At 42.0% G+C, this 14,274-nt stretch overlaps 1 protein-coding gene across 4 annotated transcripts in view; it reads left to right on the top strand.

Moving 5' to 3' along the window:
• LOC137630524 (SCY1-like protein 2) overlaps positions 1-14,274 on the top strand; it is a 332,551-nt gene that overhangs the window by 235,853 nt on the left and 82,424 nt on the right. For all 4 annotated transcript variants that reach the window (XM_068362042.1, XM_068362041.1, XM_068362040.1 and 1 more), the window contains 5 exons: positions 3,822-4,001; positions 11,932-12,081; positions 12,436-12,651; positions 13,329-13,445; positions 13,777-13,919. In XM_068362042.1, the coding sequence (XP_068218143.1) occupies positions 3,822-4,001; positions 11,932-12,081; positions 12,436-12,651; positions 13,329-13,445; positions 13,777-13,919 (806 nt within the window). The remainder of the gene's footprint in view (positions 1-3,821; positions 4,002-11,931; positions 12,082-12,435; positions 12,652-13,328; positions 13,446-13,776; positions 13,920-14,274) is intronic.

Raw genomic sequence — 14,274 nt, 5'->3', positions numbered from 1 at the left:
CATACAGAACTCTCTTTATGTTCATGCCCAACCCTCTTATCTTACTACTCTCTTAACTGCCCCTAACACTTTGCATCCCTCATTCACTCTCTGACATACATCTGCTTCCACTCTACCATTTGCTGCAACAACAGACCCCAAGTAAAATATACTAGATATATTGATAGATTTTTATGGTCAGGATCTATGAGGATTGTGATATTAACCACCATGAGATCAGTCCAGATACGTACTGTATATAGTATTTTGATTTTAACTTCTCTGTATATTACCCTCAGAGCTCTTCTTAGGGTGCCAGATTTTTAGGGGCGATTTATGGTTGTCCATATGAAATTAGTTATGGAAGTCTTTCTTCTGGCATATGGATCAAGTGACCAAGCCAGCACAGTTGGCAGTTGGTGAGGATGGCTTCTATGCTTGTATATCCCTTTTGTTCCAAAATCTCAGTGTGTGTAATTTAATCTCATCAGGTTAGGGCCCTAATTTTCTGAAAACTGAAAATGAGATAGTGTCAGTCTCAGGTGTTGATTTTTTTAACCTTGGTCCTCAGCCTGCCAAAAGCTCAAGAAACCTTGTTTATTTTATCCTGCACTGCTTGGTCGATACTAGCAGAGGATAAAACAATGCTAACAAGGTGTATTATTTTAAAAATAGCACCATTTGCAGGTGTTCATCATCAGTAGTGAAGACAGGCACATTCTGATCTGTTTTTCTTATCGTTATCTGTAAATGAAGTGCCTTATGGAATGAAGATAAGGTGTCAAAGATGTGTTGCATTGACTCTTAAGTTGTGCTTCAGATTGGCCAATGTTCCTCTGGTGTTGACCAGAGCTTTAGCCCATTTGTAAAGGGTACGACTATTGATGTATCTCAACGATTGGCTGATCCTCCTCCGTGAAGCAGTTGCCTGAGGATCGAGATCAGTTTCTGGCATTTGTCATGATATGGGGATTATGATAAACTTGGATAAGTTGAATCACATACCCAAGCTGAGGTTGAAGTACTTGGGCATGCTGATAGACATAGAAGCCGTGAGTCTCTGTCAAACAATTGCATAAGCAAGCTGCAGTTACTGCAACTTTTCTTGTCCAAGACAATACTCCCAGCTCGGTACTGGCAAAGTTTTCTTGACCACGTTTCTTCACTAGAGAAGCTTGTGCCTCATGGGCCCCACAATCAGAGATTATTTCAGTGGTAGTTGAAGGATCACTGGCCAGCCACCTGGAATCACCCTTATCTTCCTGTTCCAGTGGTGCAGGAGGCTCAGGTTAATCTTAGTTGGTGACTGGATGAGGAAAACTTTATCAGAGGGTCCCACTTGACTTTTTGCCCCCAGAAATGTAAATTTTCACATCTGGGCCACATTTTATGCCATAGAGTTGTCAGCAAGGTACATTTTGGGGATGAGGAATGTACTAGCAAAAGCACTCAGTTGTCATGGGTAGGTTGTAGGGTTGGAGTGGTTCCTATGTCCTTTTATAGCAGAGAGGCTTCTTGACCTGTGGGGTTCTCTGGGAATCTACCTGTTTGCCACCTGGCAAAACAAGCTCCCCATCTTTTGCTCGCCCGTTCAGAGATACCTTCCAATACCCATGGAATCACCTGGATGCATATGCCTTTTCACTCTTCAGCCTGATTCAGCCATTAATCAACAGGATATTGATTACGCCATAACTCAGGATGATCCTAGTGGTTCCAAGATAGTCCCATGCAGAGTGGTATCCCAATCTGCAAGCTCTTCTGGTTGAATTCCCTACAGAACTATCTCAGTGGCTCACACTTCTATGTCAGCCACATCTTCAGAAGTACTGTAGCACCAGTCTGTGATGTTAAATCTTCACGTGTGGAGGCCATTCTGCATTTGCTCTGAATGAAAGGGTATTTATGAGGCCCTGCATAGGAGATTTCAGGAGTCCTGCTATGGTCCTCTGCTATCTACCAGGAAAATTTGGTCATCTGCGATTGGTGTTGTAGAAAGTATATTTCTCTGTTCGGAGCAACCCTAGCGCAGAGCACAGATTCCCTCGTCTTCTTTGGCTGAGAGAAGCGCCTCTCAATCATTGCTGTAAAGTGGTACTCTTTGGCCTTTAGCATAGTCTATTGACTGAAAGGTATAGACCTCTCCTCTTCATGGGAGTTGTCTATGCTAATGAAGAGCTTTGAGCAGTCTTACCCACTCTGGACCTCAGTCCCCTGAAGTGGGACAGGACTCTTGTCCTCAGGGCTCTTACGTGTACCCTGTAAGTGCCTTTGAGGATGTCGTTAGACAAAAATCTGATACTTAGGACTATCTTTTTACTAGCCTCAGCCTTGGTGAAGAGAGTAGGCTACTGTAGTTGCACGGACTCTCTAATGTGTATTTAGTCACCCACAGTGAGGGGTAGAAGGAGGTCTTTTCCAGTTTTATTTCAGTTTGTGTCCAAAATCCAGAACGTAGCTATGCAAGACCCCCTTTTGAGATCTTCTCCATCCCGTCTCTTTGTGAAGTGTCGGTTAGTGATCTGTGGGAGATGCTTTTGTGTCCCATGATGGCTTTGCGTTGCTATCTGGAAAGGACCTGACATTTCAGGCCTGAATGTCTGAAGCTTTTTGTTAGTTTTGGCTGTAACACCGTCTCATTCTGGCTTCCTAAAATAGTACGTAAAGCTTATGCCTTGACTAATGTGAGGATCAAGGTACCAGCTAGGACCAGGTCTCATAAAGTTAGTGGTATTGGCCCCACTATGGCTTTTAAAAGAAACCTGTCATTGTGGCAAATGATGAGGGAAGGAGTTTGGAAAATGCAGGCCATTTACTTACGGGATTATACACTTCTAGTCGCCTTGACACCCTTACACTTGGTTCTATGGTGGCTGCTCAATTAATTGTATAACCATCTCTGTTATGATAATGTGTAGATGTAAGTCTGGAATCAATGGTAGAATGAATGGCTCATCTTCATTCTTCTGTCCCCACCTATCTCAGGGACAAAACTGTTGAATTGTTTGTTGCTGGTTCAAACCTGATGCTAGTAAGATGCACTTTGGATCTTCATTTTTTATGTCGAAAGAAGTATCTCTCCCATCCTCCCTTAACGAGGCGAGGATGGTGGAATTAATACATATGTATTGATCATCATACAAATATCCCTTTCGGGGGAAGAGTTTCTTTATTTTGATCAAGCACTGTACAAGTATTCATGTACAGTACTATACAGGCCAGGCCCTATCATTCGTTCATCCCTATGAAAGAACAAGCTTTGGGTTGCCAGGAGTCATTGCTAAGCTCCCGTACAGGACAAGCAGTGTTCGCTTCCAGGTAAGAAAAGGTTGTAAGAGCACTTCCAGCCCATTAAAAGGTGAATCCACCTAATTAAAAGAATGATTTAAAGTTTTCAGGCATCCCGACATCTAAGGTCATTGACGAATTAAAGAATGAGGGATTGTATGTTGCATTGGGACAAATCACAAAACTTTTAAAGTAATTTCTATTTTTTTGTCCTCAACCAACTCTCTGAATCATGGGCTGAAAGGGAAGTGGTTCCTCACTCGCACCCTTCGCTAGCCGGATAACCACTTGTAATCCAAATTTTAATGACTGTCTCCAGCTTTTGCTGAATTAATCTCCTTAATTGAATGACAGGTTTGTATCGCTAGGAAAAATACAAATTACTTGATAAATTTATGATATTTACTTAAGGCTTGAAGTGTTTTTGATATTGCAAGGTACAGGTGTTTAAAATGCTTAAACCATGGATGCATATCTTTGCTTGTACATATGTGTCTCTTTTTCAAAGACATTAGTTCTGTACATTAATATTATTGTATTTATATCTTCCACAGGTTCTTACTGTTCAGCACCCATTAGAGGAATCTCGAGAAACTTTAGCTTTTGCTACTGAACCGGTATTTGCATCTTTGGCTAATGTTCTGGGACAAACTGAAAATATGCCAGTGCCACCACCATCGATAATAAAAGATTACAAACTTTTTGACATAGAAATAAAATATGGATTAATGCAAGTAAGCATAAAACTACAGTAATTTCAGGATACAGTTCTTGAAATTTAGATGAATGCACGTAAATTGAAAATTAATTTCAAGCTTTACCTTGTACTGGATGCAGATATGAAACGAAATATTTACTGCTTTAAAATTACTATGTACAATAGTCTAATACAGGAGTACCTTGGAATTCAAACTTAATTGATTCCATAACCTATTTCGAACACCTGATCAGTTTTCCCCATGAAATTAAATTGAAATACCATCAATGGGCTCCCTACCTGATGTTGCTCCTATTATGGGACCATTTCACCCAAAGTTTACAATATCAAGATACAGCACAGTTTATAAAGTAATGCCTCCAAAAAGTAAAACAGTTATATTAATAGTATAAATGAATGAATCTGGAATAAATGAACATTGAACTTCACTTTACTGTAACTTAGTAAGGAGGGTAGATGGCATGAGCGTAAGGTGGTAGAGAAGGGATGCTGTGGTGTTAGTATTGCTTGGAAGGGGATAACGTCTCCATAAAAACATTGGGTGAATGCCCTTCTTGGCTTCTTACTTTTTTTGCTTATTTTGTGGCACTATCTTTGATTGAATTGAGGACTTTTACTAAAAATCGACTAAGAGAAAATTGCTCTTACCTCCTAGTATAAAAATGCCAGTTTTTGCTCTACATGGGTGATGTGATATTTTTCTTCCAAAATTGTGTAACTCAGTCCGTTTTGTGTTATTTCCTTTATTACTGAACTATGTGCAGGGTCCCTTCCCTCCTCCTCATCAAAAGAAATGTTCTCTTTTGGCATTGTGTATGGATAAACATAGAAAATAAAACACTTGCATAAATTAAATTAACAAATGTTTTGGAGTCTGAACTAGGCAAGAGCTATGCATAGATTAGTTCAGTTGGCTTTTCTTCAGTCTATTCATGTTCTTTCAAGTTGATTAATTTCCAAATTTTCAATATTTAACTTAGCCGGTGATTATAATAGCTGCAACTCTGTTGCTTGACAGAAAACTCTACGGAAAAAATTCGCCAGCGATCGCTACACAGGTAGGGGGTGTACTTCAACAGCGCCATCTGTCGTCCAGATACCCAGTACTCATTGTAAACAAAGAACTCAATTTTCTCTCTGTCGTGCTACCGGCAAGACCTACTAATTCGCTGTTGCTAACTGGATTTGTTTTCACAACTATTTGGTGAAGTACACTATTCTAGTTTTGAGCTTTCGCTGTGCAGGCTTTCTCTTCAAAAATCCTTGCATTCTTTTTTTGATTACGGATTATTTGTTGATGACTTTGGATAGTTTTTGAATTCCCCTTTGACCAATTCAAAATGGCTGACCCTTCACAAGTCCCAAAATTTAGGAAGTGTAATGCTAGGGACTGTTCAAGGCGTCTTCCGAAGGCCTCTATCGACCCTCACACTGTTTGTTCCAATTGTCGGGATAAAACCTGTCAATTGGAAGATCGATGTGAGGAGTGCGTTGGGCTTTCGGAATTCGATTTTATCGAATTCCAAAAGTATACACGTAGGCTAGAGAGAGATAGAGTTAGGAGAAGTTCCTCTCGTTCTATTGACATTTCCTCTCCTCATGCCCCACAACCTATTCCTTCCCCTGTAGTGGTTGCTCCTAATCCCCCTTCTGGCACTCAGGAACCTTCGATGGCTGATATGATGCGTGCCATCCAAGCTCTGGGTGAGAGAGTTGAGTCCCTGGCTAGTGACCGTAACCAGCTCATGGCGGACGTCAAGGAGCTGAAGTGTAAAAGTGCAGTGGGAAGTGTTAAAGTGAGTGATAGTGTTGTGGATAGTGTTGCGCTTGAGGGTTCGTCTGTTCGTGCCTGTCGTCCTCCTAGTCCGGGACCTCTTGCAAGCTCCCAAGTCCAGGGGAGAAGCAATGTCGTACGACCAATGGGTTCGAGAGGCTTTAATCAGCGAACAGACGTTCCCTCCGTGGTACCGGGCGCATCTTCCCAAGATCGCCCCTGCCGCACAAAGACGAGAGAGCCCATTTATTCCTCGTCTTCGGAAGGTGTTTCTCGCAAGAAACAATGGACTAAGGTCTCACGACCATTAAAGCGCAAGTCGGTCCCTTCCGCGCAAGTCCAACGGCCCAGCTGTAGCCACTGGGTCAGTTCGGACTCGCTGCAGTCTTCCGATGACTGCTCACCTCCTAAGAGAGGCAAAGCGGTACCGCCTCAGACAGTTACACCGTCTTTCACCGCACCTGCTCCTGCAGACCCTAAGTGGTCTTTGCTGCAAGACATGCAGTCCCAATTAACGTCTCTGATGCAGGACTTGCGTGCGGAGAAGGTTGCTGCTGCACCAGCTAGTACAGCCTCTTGCCTACAACCACCCACACGCTCGATTGTGCGTCCTGTGGACGCTGAGGCGACCTTCTTGCGCACTTCAGTTGAGAGAGTTCCGCCACCCATGCGTTCCAGTGTGCCCTGCCAGCCGCATGTTGACGTTCAGCGACGCACGGAGCCTTCCGTTGACGTTCGTGAAGTACAACAACCGTCAGAGTTGTTTTGTTTTGACGCGGTGCGTCAACCTCCGCAACCCAGTGTGGTTGCCACTGCTCACCCACATCAGGCTAGACAGTCTGGAGTAGACGCTGTGCGTCCCCGCGCTGCTATGGTTGTTGCCAGCTCACAGACTGGGCAACAGTTCCATGACGTTGTGTCCGGCTCAGTCACGCATGCACCCGTGCGACCGGACTCAGCTAACCAGCCGTTACCTACTCCATTGCCGCTTCCTCCTCAATACTCGGATGAGGGACTTTCTGATGATGATGGTGCTGCACACGTAGATGAACCACATTCAGATCTTGACGAGCCTAAGTCTACGCAACCCTCTTTGGACTTTAGGAAGGTTTTAGCACTGTTCAAAGAGATGTTTCCGGACCAGTTTGTGTCTGTGGCTCCGCGCTCTCCTCCGTCAGAGTTTGTTTTAGGTATGCCGTCATCCACGCCTGCCTTTACTAGACTCGTCCTCGCACGCTCGTCCAAGAGAGCTTTACGAGTGATAGGAGAATGGATGCAGTCCAAAAAGAGTCTAGGGAAGACAGCCTTTACGTTTCCCCCTGCTAGATTCTCTTCTAGATCGAGCGTCTGGTATGCCACGGGAGAAGTTCTCGGCTTGGGAGTTCCTGCCTCTGCCCAGGGCGACTTCTCAAGTCTTGTAGACTCTCCCCGCCGGCTAGCCATGAGACGCTCAAAGATATGTTGGTCATCCTCGGACCTGGACCACATTTTGAAAGGTATATTTAGAGCCTTCGAGGTCTTCAACTTTTTAGACTGGTGTCTGGGAGCTCTAAGCAGAAAGATCTCTCCGACAGAGAAGGAGACTTCCTTGCTCATCATGTCCTGCATGGACAAGGCCGTACGTGACGGATCTAATGAGCTGGCTGCATCTTTCGTGTCCGGTGTCCTCAAGAAGCGTGAGAACCTTTGCTCTTTCCTGTCAGCTGGAGTTACACCTTGCCAAAGATCCGAACTTCTGTTTGCTCCTCTTTCCAAGTGCCTCTTTCCAGAGGACCTGATTAAGGAGATTGCTGCTTCTTTGATACAGAAGGATACTCACGATCTGGTTGCGTCCTCTGCTCGCAAAGCCACCCCTTTGCCTACCTTGTCAGCTAGACCAAGGATGGACACTCCAGCGTCCCGATTTATTCCGCCCTTTCGTGGCAGAGCCTCCAGCAGAGGAGGTGCTCGTGCCGAAGGGAGACGTGGAAAGAAGAAAGGAACCAAGTCCTTTAAGGGCAGAGTCTGACTGCCAGCTTCTTCAGACAGCAGTGGGAGCCAGACTCAAGAACTTCTGGCAGACCTGGGAGAAGAGAGGCGCAGATGCACAATCTGTGAAGTTGCTCAGAGAGGGGTACAAGATCCCGTTTGTACGAAAACCCCCTCTAGCAACGTCTCCCATCGATCTCTCTCCCAGGTACAGAGAGGAAGACAAGAGACGAGCATTGAAACAGGAAGTGTCTCTCTTACTAGAAAAGGGAGCGGTAGTCAAAGTCCTGGACCATCAAACCCCGGGCTTCTACAACCGTCTCTTCTTAGTGGCAAAGAAGACAGGAGGGTGGAGGCCGGTGCTAGACGTCAGTGCGCTGAATGTCTTTGTCACAAAGCAGACGTTCTCCATGGAGACCACAAAGTCCGTTCTAGCAGCGGTCAGAAGGGAAGACTGGATGGTCTCTTTAGACCTAAGGGACGCATACTTCCACGTCCCCATCCACCCAGACTCCCAACCTTTTCTGAGATTTGTTTACGAAAAGGTTGTCTACCAGTTTCAAGCCCTGTGCTTTGGCCTAAGCACAGCTCCTCTTGTGTTTACGAGGCTGATGAGGAATGTAGCCAAATTCCTTCATTTAGCGGACATCCGAGCCTCCCTCTATTTGGACGACTGGCTTCTAAGAGCTTCTTCCAGTCGTCGCTGTCTGAAGGATCTAAAGTGGACTCTAGATCTGACCAAGGAATTGGGTCTCCTTGTCAATTTGGAAAAGTCTCAAGTGGTCCCATCCCAAACTATTGTGTATTTAGGGATGGAGATTCACAGTCTAGCTTTTCAGGCTTTTCCGTCGGCCCCCAGAACAAGCCAAGCCCAGTTATGCATCCAGAACATGCTGAAGAAGGAACGATGTTCAGTCAGGCAGTGGATGAGTCTGATAGGAACACTATCATCCCTGGAACAGTTCGTGTCGTTAGGAAGACTACACCTCCGTCCTCTTCAATATCACCTAGCTTTTTACTGGAAAAAGGACAAGACGTTAGAAGCGGTCTCGATCCCCATTTCCGAGAAGATGAAGTCTTGCCTGACATGGTGGAAGGACAGTATCAGCCTCAGAGAGGGTCTGCCCCTGGCTGTTCAGACTCCCAACCACGTTCTCTTCTCGGACGCATCGGACATAGGCTGGGGCGCGACATTAGACGGTCGGGAATGCTCGGGAATTTGGAACTCGAGTCAAAGGACAATGCATATCAACTGCAAGGAGCTACTGGCAGTTCATCTGGCCTTGAAAAGCTTCAAGTCTCTCCTTCAAGGCAAAGTGGTGGAGGTGAACTCGGACAACACCACGGCTTTGGCGTACATCTCCAAGCAAGGAGGGACCCACTCTATGACGTTGTACGAGATCGCAAGGGACCTCCTCACCTGGTCAAAAGGTCAAAACATTTCGCTAGTAACGAGGTTCATCCAAGGCAACTTGAATGTCATGGCAGATTGTCTCAGTCGGAAGGGACAAATCATTCCAACAGAATGGACCCTCCACAAGGATGTGTGCAAGAGACTTTGGGCCACATGGGGCCAGCCAACCATAGATCTCTTCGCAACCTCGATGACCAAGAGGCTCCCAATATATTGCTCACCAATCCCGGACCCAGCAGCAGTTCATATAGATGCCTTTCTCCTAGATTGGTCACATCTAGACCTATATGCATTCCCTCCGTTCAAGATTGTCAACAAGGTACTGCAGAAGTTCGCCTCTCACGAAGGGACAAGGTTGACGTTAGTTGCTCCCCTCTGGCCCGGGAGAGAATGGTTCACCGAGGTACTTCGATGGCTAGTGGACGTTCCCAGAACTCTTCCTCTAAGGGTGGACCTTCTACGTCAGCCACACGTAAAGAAGGTACACCAAGGCCTCCACGCTCTTCGTCTGACTGCCTTCAGACTATCGAAAGACTCTCGAGAGCTAGAGGCTTTTCGAAGGAGGCAGCCAGGGCGATAGCTAGAGCAAGGAGGACATCCACCCTTAGAGTCTACCAATCGAAGTGGGAAGTCTTCCGAAACTGGTGCAAGTCAGTATCTGTATCCTCGACCAGTACCTCTGTAACTCAAATAGCTGACTTCCTTTTATACCTGAGGAAAGAACGATCTCTTTCAGCTCCCACTATCAAGGGTTACAGAAGCATGTTGGCATCAGTCTTCCGTCACAGAGGCTTAGATCTTTCCAACAATAAAGATCTACAGGACCTCCTTAAGTCTTTTGAGACCACGAAGGAGCGTCGTTTGGCTACACCTGGTTGGAATTTAGACGTGGTACTAAGATTCCTCATGTCAGAAAGGTTCGAGCCGCTACAATCAGCCTCCCTTAAAGACCTCACCTTAAAGACTCTTTTCCTGGTTTGCTTAGCCACAGCTAAAAGAGTCAGTGAGATTCACGCCTTCAGCAGGAACATCGGATTTTCATCTGAAACGGCTACATGTTCTCTACAACTTGGTTTTTTAGCCAAAAACGAGCTACCTTCTCGTCCTTGGCCGAAATCGTTCGATATTCCAAGCCTATTGAATATGATTGGAAATGAACTAGAAAGAGTCTTATGCCCTGTGAGAGCTCTTAAGTTCTATTTAAGACGAACTAAACCTTTACGAGGCCAGTCAGAAGCTTTATGGTGTTCAGTTAAGAAACCATATTTGCCTATGTCAAAGAATGCTTTATCCTATTTTATCAGACTGTTAATACGAGAAGCTCATTCACATCTGAGTGAGGAAGACCAAGCTTTGCTGAAGGTAAGGACACATGAAGTTAGAGCTGTCGCAACTTCCGTGGCCTTTAAACAAAATAGATCTCTGCGAAGTATAATGGACGCAACCTATTGGAGAAGCAAGTCAGTGTTCGCGTCTTTTTATCTTAAGGATGTCCAGTCTCTTTACGAGGACTGCTACACTCTGGGACCATTCGTAGCAGCGAGTGCAGTAGTGGGTGAGGGCTCAACCACTACAATTCCCTAATTCCATAACCTTTTTAATCTTTCTCTTGAAATGTTTTTATTGTTGTTTTTGGGTTGTCCAGAAGGCTAAGAAGCCTTTCGCATCCTGGTTGATTTGGCGGGTGGTCAAATTCTTTTCTTGAGAAGCGCCTAGATTAGAGGTTTTGATGAGGTCCTGTTGTATGGGTTGCAACCCTTCATACTTTAGATCCTAGGGGTCGCTCAGCATCCTAAGAGGATCGCGAGGCTCCGTAAGGAAGACGTACGTAAAAAGGCAGAGTAATTGTTCAAGTCGACTTCCTTACCAGGTACCTATTTATTTTGTTTTTGTTATTTTTGATAACTTCTAAAATGAAATAAAAAATTCTTAGCTCATAATGATGTAAACATATTTTGCTGGTCTCTACCCACCCCCCTGGGTGTGAATCAGCTATTATAATCTCCGGCTAAGTTAAATATTGAAAAATGTTATTTTGATAATAAAATAAATTTTTGAATATACTTACCCGGTGATTATAAATTAAAGGACCCTCCCTTCCTCCCCAATAGAGACGCAGTGGACCGAGGAGAAAATTGAGTTCTTTGTTTACAATGAGTACTGGGTATCTGGACGACAGATGGCGCTGTTGAAGTACACCCCCTACCTGTGTAGCGATCGCTGGCGAATTTTTTCCGTAGAGTTTTCTGTCGAGCAACAGAGTTGCAGCTATTATAATCACCGGGTAAGTATATTCAAAAATTTATTTTATTATCAAAATAACATTTTTCATCCAGTCTTTAGAGCAAAAAATTTTTGAAAGTTTTGTTTGATCACCAAACTGTTGAGTTTTGGGCATTTGATCTCCAAGGTATTACCATACGATGATGAATTTTATAGATAATGTAATTCAGTATCAAAGGAAAGAATAATTCCAAAAAGCGTCTATAGATAAATTCAGTAGAAGTATTCCTGTTTCTTTGAATGTCATTATTGTTTAGCCTTATTGAAACCTGTTATCTTTGATACATATGGATTTTGGTGAAATTAATTGATTGTTAGTGCATATTATGCGTTAGTTTCTTTTCATAGTTTTTATATGTCAGATTATTTTAACTTTGCAGATGTATTCTTTTGTAATTTTCATAACTGTTGTGCATGTACTTTTGTGACAAGATTCATTGCATACCAGCGTCTGATCAGTAATGTAGTATTGAGACTAAATTATGTACATCACTTTAATTTTAACAGGTTAGTGAAGGATTGGCTTTCCTGCACAATTCAGTCAAGATTGTACATCGAAATGTCTGCCCAGAGAATATTGTTTTAAATCATCAGGGTGCTTGGAAGTTATTTGGATTTGATTTTTGTGTAGCAAACCAAGCTGCTGCAGATCAGCCGGTATGTTCATTGGTTTTAGTGATTCTGTTATTTTTTCTGATACATTTAGCTTACTTTTTCATGTCAACTTTTCAAACATACAGAATTTAATATTTGGAGGCTAACAAAGATCTCATATTTATCAAGTTTTTATATATTTTGTTTACTAAATAAACCTGTCCTATGTTAGAACTATTTTCTCAAAGCTTTTTAGATGAAATTTGTTTGAGCTATAGCCTATTGGTGAGAGCTAGTTTCTCAAACTCATTTACATTTACTCTAGGTTTATTAGAATATTTTGCACACTAGTATGTCATCTTAAAACAGCATGTCATTTAATGCGGTATGAAGTTAATGATGTTATCTTTTTTTCAGCCTTTTTGGCCATTTGAAGAATATGAATCTAATGCACACACTAATTGCCAGCCACATTTGGATTACTTAGCACCTGAATATGCCTTGACTCACACCCTTGACACAGCAGCAGATATGTTTCCCCTTGGCGTCATCATTTATGCACTATTTAATGAAGGAAGACCTATATTTCATAACAATCAGGATTTTGGAACTTTCAAGAGGAATTGTTGTGAAGTAAGTTTTGAGACCATGTAAACTACAGTAGTCTTCTTTCGCTTAGTTAAAGTATTAGGTAATTTTATAACAATCCTGCTCTTAGGGAATAAGTGAAGACATGAATATTATACATATGAAATAGTATCCAAAGAAACTGGTAAATTCCAGTTTAAGGGTGTCTTGCCATGATAAATTCCTAGAAGCACATTAGAAATAATGAGAAATTTTCCTGATATAAACCATTATTTTATATAGTGAAACATTTTATCGAGTTTTTACTCTTTTAATTTGCTACAGATTACTTTACTGTACTAGTTCAAGCATAAGGATACATCATAGTGATTGTGTGTTGATGCTGCCAACTTGATAAATTTGTGAAATTAAGTAGTTGGTATCTGAAGTGTATTTTTTATTGATCATTTTATAGAAATATTAAATATTTTTATTATTACTATAAAAGTTTAGATTTAAAAAGTCAACGTTCTCAGTTGTGTAGTTTAACCAAATAAATTTTTACCAAAACTGATAACAAGGTTATATGGTATTGACTACACAAAAAAAAACCATTAAGTAATAAAATTAGATTTAATAGACACAGTAACAGTTGGCTCTTAAACCCACCTTTTTAATTAGTATATAGATCATGAATTACTGCTTATTATTAATTGAAAAATATTAAATTACATTTCTTTTAGCTGAAAAATACCAGCTCTTTGAAGCTTGATTCTATACCTGAAGGCTTGAGAGACCAGGTCCGCCTTTTGCTCCATGCAACTCCACAATTGAGGCCAGATGCCCTACAGCTATCAAAGGTATGTGAAATTCTTTAAATCTACTTAGAACTTTATAAAGTATTAGTTGTGACAAGTGTTCAATTCTGGAATTATAGCTTATTCAGAAAATTGGAGGCTATAATTAGTATATCTCTTTAGAGGGAGTTTACTTGAAAACATTAAAATACTTAGAAATATTAAACATCCATTATAACAGCATAAGATAAATGTTCTTGCACAGAAGATTCTATCCTAAAAAAATAGAAATAGGTTTTGGTACTACAGAATACTTACTGTGTTGCTTATTGTAAAAGGTCTCTTACCTCACATTTTATGTTATTTTTCATTCATAGGACAATTCTTTTTCCAGATTGCATACTTTGATGATGTTGGAGTGAAGACGTTGAATTATCTTGACCAGATGTTTCAGTGGGACAATATGCAGAAGTCACAGTTTTATAAAAGTTTACCAACAATTATTCCACAGTTGCCTCATCGAGTATGTGTTCTAAGGTATGTTGTATCCAATTTTGAAGCCAAAAGTTATTGGACACAAAGTAAAACACAGTAATCTGTGAAAGGACGGATGTTTTATGTTTTTTTTTTTTTCTTAATTTGATTTAATTTGGTCATTATAAGACAAGACTTATTGAAAAGAGTTTGAAACTGAAAATTCTTTTATATTTTATTCTCTTTATGGTTTTTTGGAATTTGACATGTTATCTATATGACATGGATTCTGATAAAGCATTTGTGTGTTGTGCTTTGGAAGAAATACTTGTTTTTTTTCTGAGTTTATACCAGCAAAGTAATGCTGTTGATTTATTTTATTGTGGATATGCTTAGTCTTAAACCTTGAGAGAATAGG

This window comes from Palaemon carinicauda, chromosome 38 (genome assembly GCF_036898095.1).
Source record: "Palaemon carinicauda isolate YSFRI2023 chromosome 38, ASM3689809v2, whole genome shotgun sequence".
NCBI classification, from domain to species: Eukaryota; Metazoa; Arthropoda; class Malacostraca; order Decapoda; family Palaemonidae; genus Palaemon; species Palaemon carinicauda.
This window is presented reverse-complemented; position numbering and strand designations above follow the sequence as displayed.